At 42.0% G+C, this 10,244-nt stretch overlaps 1 protein-coding gene across 1 annotated transcript in view; it reads left to right on the top strand.

Moving 5' to 3' along the window:
- Positions 1 to 5,475: 5,475 nt before the first annotated feature.
- The window catches only part of col6a1 (collagen, type VI, alpha 1), a 38,660-nt gene continuing 33,891 nt past the window's right edge, over positions 5,476 to 10,244 (top strand). Inside the window, exon 1 of the mRNA XM_002932031.5 lies at positions 5,476 to 5,842. Within this exon, the coding sequence (XP_002932077.3) occupies positions 5,659 to 5,842 (184 nt within the window). The 5' untranslated portion in view covers positions 5,476 to 5,658. The remainder of the gene's footprint in view (positions 5,843 to 10,244) is intronic.

The following is a 10,244-nucleotide window of genomic DNA, read 5'->3' as shown; positions in this document are numbered from 1 at the left end:
TCTCTTTAATACTTCAACAATCTGTGGGGTTGTTCCCACTAGAAAATACAAATGTCATGTGCAAAATGACTTATTTCTCAATATGGCGTTGTTTGTAATTTTTTGTTGATTAAGTAGTCTATACACTTACCGACACTGACTTTCAGCAGCTTATCAGCAGATGTATGGTTCCAAAGTTGCATCCTCCCTTACCAACAGCTGATCTGGGATTGGTCAAATATTAACAAGAAAGGGTGGACAATTTCAATTGGACTGGGTGTTCATGGTGCCCCTGTGTGATCCAACCTTTGGTCTGAGGGCCATGCAAACTTATCAGCTCAATTTGGCCCACCACTTGGGATGACAACCAGCCAAAGATCCAATTTTGACAACTGACATGTATGGCCAGCTTTAGTCACAGAGGCGCAACTATAGAGGAAGCAGACACCGCAGTCACGGGGGAAAAATAGGACTGCAGGGTCTGCTTCCTCTGTAGGTCTAAGTCCCCCAGCCACTCTCTTATCTACTCAGCCAGAGCATCAGGGGAGCAGGGGATATGGGCGGGTAGGTGGTGGGAGAGCCAGGTAGGTGCACACAGGGCCCCTGTTCCTGGGGGGGGGCCTGGCACATCATTGTTACGCTGCGGGATTTCAGCAGCTGTAGTTTGGAATGCTACAGGAGTAGTAGAGCCAAGTCAGCAGTCAAGATTCTGGGATCACTTTAATTAAGGTTAATACCATAATTTAGTATGATACAGGCAATGACAATTTAAGACAAGGAGTGTACGACAATATGCAACGGGTGCTATTTGCCCCCTTTACAAGAGAGTTGCTCCAGGTGAGATTTTCAACATCCTTTATAACTTTACCAAGCCTGCTGATAATTGTAGCTACATTTATAAATCTGCTGTATCCTCACAAATATAAATAAGCCGCGGCAACATTTGGAACTCTGCCCTACTGGTGCATTCTGTAGTTATCCACTTTAATACATGGGAAATTGGGTCAATACAAAAATGTATCCATCTGGGACACATATGATGCAGACAGATGTTAAAAGTAATGGCAGCCAATTCCCCATAATTCATTAGCTGCTGATCAGGAACCATTAGCTCAGTAATGTTCAGTTCTGGAACTGACACTCTCCGCAGTGTGATCATGGAATGTACAGACAAAATCCGCCTGCTAATACTTGGCGCACTAACATTCTATTGTTGTTATTGTTTGTTCTAATCATATGTTTGCTTGATAATCATAGAACATACAATAATCCTGTTTCCCATTTTTCTTCCTGGCAATCAGCAGAGACATGATGGATACAGTAGCCCTGTGGCTACTTATCTCCCATTGCTGCCCCAGCCCTGCAACTCTTTATTTTTCTGTAACTGACCGTTTTGCTTTGTCTGTCGCTAGCCAAACTGTCTTACTCAGACCACTATCCCAGTTCCTTTTTGACTTATTTCGCATGTGATCTACCCCAGGCTGCTGGAAACCAGATGCTGCATCCCCCTTCTTCCCCTCCCAATATTTGAAGATTTTGGCCCAAATCCCTTTGTCCCTTAACACTCCCTTTTTGCTTTTTTCCTGCTCTCCCCCTTCCTCCTTTGAGCTTTAATCTGTCCCCCTTTTTCTTTTATATAGAAACATTAGCCAAATGTGTCCCACGAACTTGGTTATTAAAGATATATCGTTAGCAGATGTGCTGAACTGAAGCATGAGGCTTATATTAACCCATTTCATTCAACAAACTATAGCAAAGAGAGATATGACCATTGTCCACAGACATAGCTATACCTGTATGAACCTGTAGTAGGTAGAAGGCAAGCAGCTGCCCAATAGGTAACTTTAAAGTATATGGAAACTAGTGATCTGCAGGTCAAGAAAAACACAATCCACACCTAACCCTACCCTGCAAAACTTTACCCCTCACCCGACCCTAACCCGCAAAATGTGCCATTGTAGGACCCACGTCCAACCCATACCTGTGTCTTTCTGCTCTCTATGCTATTTCTACATTTGCCTTAGGTTCCAAGACTGGGAAACTTTGGGAGCAGAGGATGACTAATAGAAACTGCAGAGAAATCATCTTTAATGAGGGTAAAAACAATATGAGAGTAGTTAGAGATACTGTCATGCCAAAATATCCCCTTTTAAATATTTCTATTGCACAATAATTATAATTAAGGCATTAATGCATTATTAAACTGCTGCTTTCTCATGGGAAGGAAGTACAGCTTAGCCATGTTAGCATATAGGTGAATACAAGTAAAAATACTCCAATTTGCTAAACTTTACAGTTATCTTTCAGGCACAAACTTTCATTTTTATCACAGTGCCTCTTTAATTCTACTAACACAGTAAAACTGGCTAAGGTGAAGGCTAAGAGGGCGGTGTTCCTGGAGTTTGATGGAATTAGATATAAATGTTCTGCCAAAGCTTACAGAGGGCTGGTGTGGGAGTGTATTGCTGGGGAAGATTGGGCTACCAGTTTTTTCTGTAGAGAATAGAAAGCATGGGGACGCCAGTGCTCTAACAATAGATAGAGTGGGATGATGTGCAGTACTTTATCTTGGGGTCTGACAGCGTCTGGGTGAAGTTATCTCTGTGACCTCCAGATGGCAGTGTGGCTATGCCTATTTTTCAATGGGACACAAGTGAGATTTGGCACAGCTGTGTGGCTGCATAAGCATGTGCCTGTGAGCATTTCCAGATGTGGAAGAAGAGCCTTATATGGGAAGGGATTGACTGCAGCCTCTGCTTGTGTCAGATGCTCTCTCTTGGAGTTATTGCAGCCGTTGATTCTTCAAAGTAAAAATGTGAGGTGCAGAGGAGTCTTCATTTGTTCCATCTGTACAAGAGACAGTGTTTCCCAAGGGACAGCATACAGAATGGAAATATTTACTAACAATCTGTAGATCTGTAAACATGTACATGGTCGGATACAGCAGTCCATGAGTTAGGGGTCCCATTATCAGCAGAGACTTATGGGATGCACACAAAATGGATAATCCCATAATAATACAAATTTGGTTGCTTAGCAATTTCCTAGCACTAAAGTTGGCCATACATGCAGCGATAATATACAATATAATATTGTATGAAACCTCGTTTTGTACAATATTTGGTGCGTGTATGGCAACTCTGCAAGGCGACCAATATCGCAGAAGGCTGCGGATATCGGTCAACTCGCCGATTGAGGAGGTTAAAAGATTTTGATTGGGTGCCATTGACAGCGCCCAAGCAAAATCTATGTTCAGGGCTGAATGGCCAGAAGAAGGTAGAAATCCTATTGTTTCAACCTCCATATCTGACAATTCAGCCCTGAACGTCAGTGGAGGGTTGGAACGAAAAATCGACACATGTGTGGCCAGCTTAAGAGATACTGGGGGTCATTTATAAACACCGGCCAAATTTGCACCTGGGCTGTAACTCATGGCAACCAACCTAAGTGCTTTCAGTGTTTAACCTGCTGGAACCTGGCTGGAAAATCTAATCACTGATTGGTTGCTATGGCTTACTGCCATGTAACAGTTGCTATTATCATCCCATTAATGCAAATAGAATTCCCATAATACATATCGAAACACTAAGCTGGGCTGCCTAGATTGGGACAAAAGCTGGGAAGAGCAGTTTATTCTATGGGGTTGACATTAGTAGACAGTACTAGGACCCAAAAAACAGTTCTGACATTATTTTACTTTCTATCTGGTAGGGCTCATTTACCTATGGGCTGGGAGAGGCACTTATTCTTCCCCCATCCTGCCCCCTACCTTTGTTACTACCTGACCCTTCCCAGACAAACAAATCAGACAGGCTCAGACAGGTCTGTTTTAATATTTGTTGCCATTGCTTTGCAAGTGTGCTTTGTTTGGCCTTATAATCAGAATGCCCATCCTACACGTACCCATTGTATTCTGATTGGGGGGGCTATGGATAATGCATCTACAACAATAACTATACAGGAATAAGTAGACCAAAGCCAAACGCAGGTCAACTACTGCTCATAAGGATATAGTAATATTATAAATAAATGCGAATAAATAGCATATTATAAATGACATACACTGATTACAGAGAATATGTTCTGAAAAATGCAACACATATTTTGCATGTTATTTATCAATGATGGGTACAGGCAAGTATTAGGACGCTGTTTCAGAGCTGCATTTCCCAGCATCTACATGCCACTTTTGAAGGTGCATTGGTTTCTGAGAGTTGCAGTGCAGGTGGGTTGCCTAATCCTACCTATATAATTATATCCAACAATGCAGTAGAAACAATACATATAGATTTAATACTATTTCAAGAGAACTATCCACTAGAGGGCAGTGTTTCTGAATAGCCTATATAACCTGTATAAGTAATGCTTTGCTGTTCCTTCTGCAACTTACTGCAAGTTGCTCTGTTTGCTATTTATTGAGGGCAAAAAACTGTGCCTATTAGTAAATGGCATGAAAGTTTATTTTGGGATTTTCTGTGCATCACATGGACAGCCATGGACTTATACGTAGATGTCCCTCTGTTGAAAACAAAGTGCAGAGTGAGAAGTTCAATTTTGGACACAGTTGGCATGTTTTTTTACCTACAGTCTTCCCCATAATTTCAGCATAATTGCAGTCACCAGGGGGAGTTGCATCTGAATTTGCTGTCCCTTCCACTGCTCACCATCAAAATGTGCACCAAATTCATTAGACACAAGTGCGCTGTGGCAATTAGCACAGGACAATGTTGGAACCCTGGAGTTACAGCCACTTTCAGAAATAGTGGTAGCTCCTGGGCGCAGGAGGCAGGATGGACTAAGCAGTGCTAAGTGCAACTATATTGATGGGCAGGGAGCAAGTTTTGATGCAAGTACTACTACACACAGCTACTAAACACCAGAAAATACCCCGCCATAGACAATACTGAGAATTTCCTCTCCTAAAACACACAAAAAGGCAATTAGCAGTAAATGATCAGCATTGTCTGTTTTAGTAGCTGTGACAAGTAGCTGCTACTAGTAGCTCCGTGTGTCTTCACCCTTAAGAATGGCTTTTAATGACTTCAGGGACAAGCAGAACGTCTGACTACAGAACACAGGGAACTGAAACAGGGAATCATAATAGTATTTAAAGTGTGGGAGTCATCTTCCTGCACAGCCCTGCCAGGTTTCTTGATAAACAGAAACATTTCTCTATATTCCAAATGATACAGCGTCTCCCCTGGCCAGACATTTATGAGACGTAAGTAACTTGACCTAACATTTTAGCAGTCCCACAAGTACCTAATTTGTACGTTATATTCCAGCCCCAAATATATCCAACTGCCCCTGTATGTGCCGCACGATTCTACCCCTGAAGCGCCCCCTCCTGCCTTCATTCCCTGCCTGACAGAGTCCTGTCCCCCAGATCTGCCCCCCATTCCCTGCCTGACAGAGTCCTTCCCCCTAGATCTGCCCCCCATTCCCTGCCTGACAGTCCTGCCCCCCAGATCTGCCCCCCGATCCCCTGCCTGACAGAGTCCTGCCCCCAGATCCCCTCCCTCTCACAGTCCGATCTCCTCGCTTCACCCCTCCCTCCCTGCAAGTTGTCTCCGGGCTCTCCCTTCTCAGTAGCGCAGGATTCGGTTGCTGGTACCGCTGAGTCTCCTCGGATCCCTCACTCTCCCTCCTGCCGGACAGCCCGGGGTATAGGGGGGCATCATGAAGATGCTTCAAGGGCGCCTCCCGCTCACCATCCTGCACCTTCTCCTTCTTGTTGGGGGCGGAATGACCCAGCAGAAGCCACAGGGACCCATTAAAGACCCCAACGGATTTCCAGCAGTGGGACCCACTATAACTGTAAGACCTGGTCCAGGTCCTGATCCTGAAAGAGTCACTTTCCAAGGTAACAGTAGTTTTTTGTTTTTTTTTGGGGGGGGGGGGTGTTGTACTTTCATATTGCAAAGACAGTGGCATTCTGGTGGGGGCATCAAGCTTCAGCTCTGCCACTGTGTCTGTATCCTGGGCTCCCTTGGCTGATGGGGAGGGGGTGTAGCTAGCCTTTATTATAGGAGCAGGAATATTGTTAAAATTTATAACAGTCTGGTAGGTAAGAGTTGCCATGAAGAATTGTCTTGAAATCCTCAGGGCTTTCTGCCTCCCCAGCTGCACAGGGCATTTCTCTCTCTCAGTAACACATTACTAAATTGTAGGGCCAAGTAGCATATATGGGGCCCAGCCTGAAGGCAATCCATGACATTTTGGTTGAATGCTTGGTTAGTTCTAGATACTTCCAGAAGAGAGTATACAGGCCAGTTAGGTTGAGATATGGGGTGAATGTGCCTTTCTTTTCGTTGGTATTTCTGTAGCCGAATTATTGAAGCAATAATGATTTCATATATGTCTTGTTATCAGGCAAGGGGGGGCCTGACCAAATGTTGTCCCTCAAATGGGGGCCTAAAATGCTTGAAAGCCACTGTGAGTTAATATTAATGTGATAGTCTCAGATCTATTCTATCATAGAAACCGACCCTGCTTTTCAAGAGGTGGATACATATATCTCTTTTATAATGTATTTTATTATGTTGTCTTATTGTGTCATTTGGTTCAGAAGTTGACAAATACTTTGCTCTTATATGTTCTTATTTCTGTTTTATATTATACACTACTGCAGTGTGTGTGTGTGTGTGTGTGTATATATAAATATATATATATATTATTTATGCACTAGTACATTTATTTATGTACTATAACCACTATATTATAACTATGGCAATGACTTGGGTGCTAGAACTGTATATGAGCTATATGCAATACATAGCATAAGGATAGTCAAAAGATTTTAATGAATGATATAAACCCATATATATATACTGTATATATATGGGTTTATGTTAAAGGTATAACGTAAGCCTAATGCATTATATACAAGCATATATATCTGTCTGTCTATCTATCTATGTATCTATCCATCCCTGTACTGTATCTATGTGTAATCATCTGCCTATATATATATAGACAGTAATTATTGACACTGTACAGAAACTGCTAAACTGCATAAAGTGAGCCAAGATCTAATAACAGAACTGAGCATATAAACTGCTAAATGCGTATTTGTCAAAGGAGGTCCCAGGTGTTGGAAACCAGAGGAAAAGTTTATGTCACCCCCAATTCCACAGCAGTTATGAAAATTATGTTTGCAGATACTATTTATAGGCAGGCATGGGGGAAGCCATTTTCCTTTGAACACATGACTCTGATCAGGAAGCACTGTTAAATGCAACAGGAAGTGATGATGCATGAATGATGTATTTGCTAGCCTACCTTGATCACAAAAGTGAGAATAATCAGCTCATGCATTGCCTGCTACCCATCAGTGCCCCATGGTTCATTCATGGCTGCTGATTTGCTTCAGGTTGGTACAGTGTCGGACTGGGAACCCAGGGGCCCACCAGAAAACCTTAGACCCCAGGCCCGCTTTACAAAATATTTTTTCTCATCCAACCTCTTTATTCTCCTAGTCTCTTTTATTTACATGCTAGCATTTATTCTTCCATCTATTTCTCATCTTTTTTTCCCATTCGGAAATACGGAATGATCATGAAACAGGCCAAATAGTCAGAAGCAGGAGGGCCCACTTACACCTGGGCCTACCAGGAGTTTTCCTGGTTTCCTGGTGGGCCAGTCCGACACTGGGTTGGTACAACCTGCCTGCCTTGACCAATCATATGTCAGCGTTTGCTGCTGTTGAAAGGGATAGAATAACCATAGCAATAGGGAAGGAAGGGAAATGCTTGAGCAGAGAAAAACAATATGGCAGATCCTGCACATACTGGGCTAATGCAAATAAGCAGAGAATGGATATACTGTCTGTATAATACACCATGCTCTTATAATGCTCCATCTACATCTGCAGTTCTACATTTATTGGACGAATTATTTCCCATGGCTCATGTTTAAACACTGGGTTGTTCACCTTTGAGTTAATGTTTAGTATGATATAGAGAGATAATTTGCCATTGGTCTTCATTGTTAATTATTTGTAGTTTTTTAGTTATTTCATTTTCAGTTCAGAAGCTCTCCAGTTTGGAGTTTCAGCAGCTATTTTGTTGCTAGTTTTGTTGCTAAGTTACCTTAGCAACCAGGAAGTCGTTTGGATGAGAGACTGGTACAGGTATGGTATCCCTTATCCAGAAACCAATTATCCAGATAGTTTTGAATTACAGAAAGGCCATCTCCCATAGACTCCATTATAAGCAAATAATTTTAATTTCCTTTTTCTCTGTAATAATAAAACAGTACCTTGTACTTGATCCCAACTAAGGTATAATTAATCCTTGCTAGAGGCAAAACAATCCTATTGGGTTTATTCAATATTGAAATGATCTTCTAGCAGCCTTAAGGTATGGAGATCCAAATTATGGAAAGACCCCATATTCAGAAAAACCCAGGTCCCAAGCATTCTGGATAACAGGTCCCATACCTGTAAATGAATAGGGGAGGGCCTGAATAGAAAAGAAAGTTACAAAAAGTAACAGTAACAATAAAACTGTAGCCTCACAGAGCAATAGTTTTTCTGCTGGGGTCAGTGACTGCAAAGAGTTGGAAGAAGGCAAATAATTAAAACAAATATAACAAATAAATAATGAAGATCAATCCTATAACATTTTATAACATACTAAAAGTTAACGTAAAGGTGAACCAACCGTTTAAAATGATGTAAAATTCGTCTTGGCATCCTTGAGCAGACTTGGGGGCCAGAAAAATCAACAGGAGGGTCACATCTTGTCTGTAGGCCTGCAGTTGGATGACCCAAAGTTTGCTACCTGGCTGGTAAAAATGATACTTAATACCAGTGTTCTTAATAGGGAAGAACTATATACATATAAGAAAAGGTGGCATCCCTAGATAACGCTAATCTATATATTTTATTATTATATTATTATTTTAGAATATCCTAATAGTGTAATAATCTCTTTGTAAACAGTGTGCTGACTGTCCAACAAACTATAGGGTTCATTTACTTCCGCCAGTGCAGCAAAGTGCAATGTAGTGTTTTTTCCCAGAAGCTGGGCAACGTGGTCACTTGACCAACTTGACACAGTTGCGTTTGATTCACCAAAATGGACCCAACTATGCATACGTTTCATCGCAAATCAGGCGCAAAAAAAAAGTCTGTGTGTGTCCCATATTTTTTTGGTACAATTGCTCTATGGTGATTGATGCAGGGCACAAAAGGGAACCCTGAAGATACCACTTGGTCAGGAGGTGGCAGCTCCAATGTCAGTAGGGGCGGCACCACACGATTTGGAACGGAAGGCAGGAAGGGCTGAGCAACAGTGCTGAGCGCAACTACAGGGAGGAGAAAGGAGCACAAAGTGGTTTAATGTGCAACTGACTGCAGGGGAAAAGTACAAGTTGTTCCCTGCCCTTGCGATGTAAATTCACCTTTATGTGTTGATGGGAAGGGTGATGTTGCCCTAGAATGATAATTTTGTGTAAAGAGATCTATAGTGCCCTATGGACACTGTTGGCTATTAAAATCCACAGTAGAATGGCCCGTGCAAATCTTGGGCTTCCCAAAGCCCTACAGATATTGTTTGACTTCAAACCTAGGCTGGAGTTAGTAATATAAATTTACTGCTAATGTAATTGCTGGTTAATATCGCCCTAGTCATGTCCTTCTTCTGCCTGCCCCTAGTTCCGGCCTTGGTATTATATATAAAAAAGAGCTCTACATCAGTTCGGGTACCTGCAATATACCTGCAAACGATCAGGATTCAGTCAGTCGGTTGGTCTCAGAAGGATGCAGGCAGTTAAGCAGGTGGGGCAAAAAAAAATTTCCATCCAAGTTTGGCCATACACCCAGATTTGACGTCACTTCTGGTGTTAAGTGATGTCCAGGATCACATGGCATGACCTATGTAAAGGTTCACTTTTTTACATGACCTATGATTAACAACTACCACTATGACCTTAGGGGTTTCCTGTAGGTGCAAGATAAAGACTGGCAAGTCCCAACAATTTAGCCATTGACATGCAACAGTTAAAAATGTGTTTAGGGTTGCTGTACGTCATACATCAACTCTGTGCAGGGAGATGTGCCTGCAGATAAAAATGATTTTGGGGTTTTAGGTGAATTTTATTGGTGTTTAGTACAATAGTAACCTTTTTGCCATTGAAAGAGTCGTTTTGATCCAAACAATTACTAAAATTCCTGTTACTGCTAATGCGATACTGCTACTGGATTAGGGCAGCATATGGGAATTGTGCCTGTATGTTCCAATTGTTACTATCAGCACAAGTCT

Source organism: Xenopus tropicalis, chromosome 9 (genome assembly GCF_000004195.4).
Source record: "Xenopus tropicalis strain Nigerian chromosome 9, UCB_Xtro_10.0, whole genome shotgun sequence".
NCBI classification, from domain to species: Eukaryota; Metazoa; Chordata; class Amphibia; order Anura; family Pipidae; genus Xenopus; species Xenopus tropicalis.
Note: the sequence above shows the minus strand (reverse complement) of the source record. Positions and strands in the feature narration are given on the sequence as shown.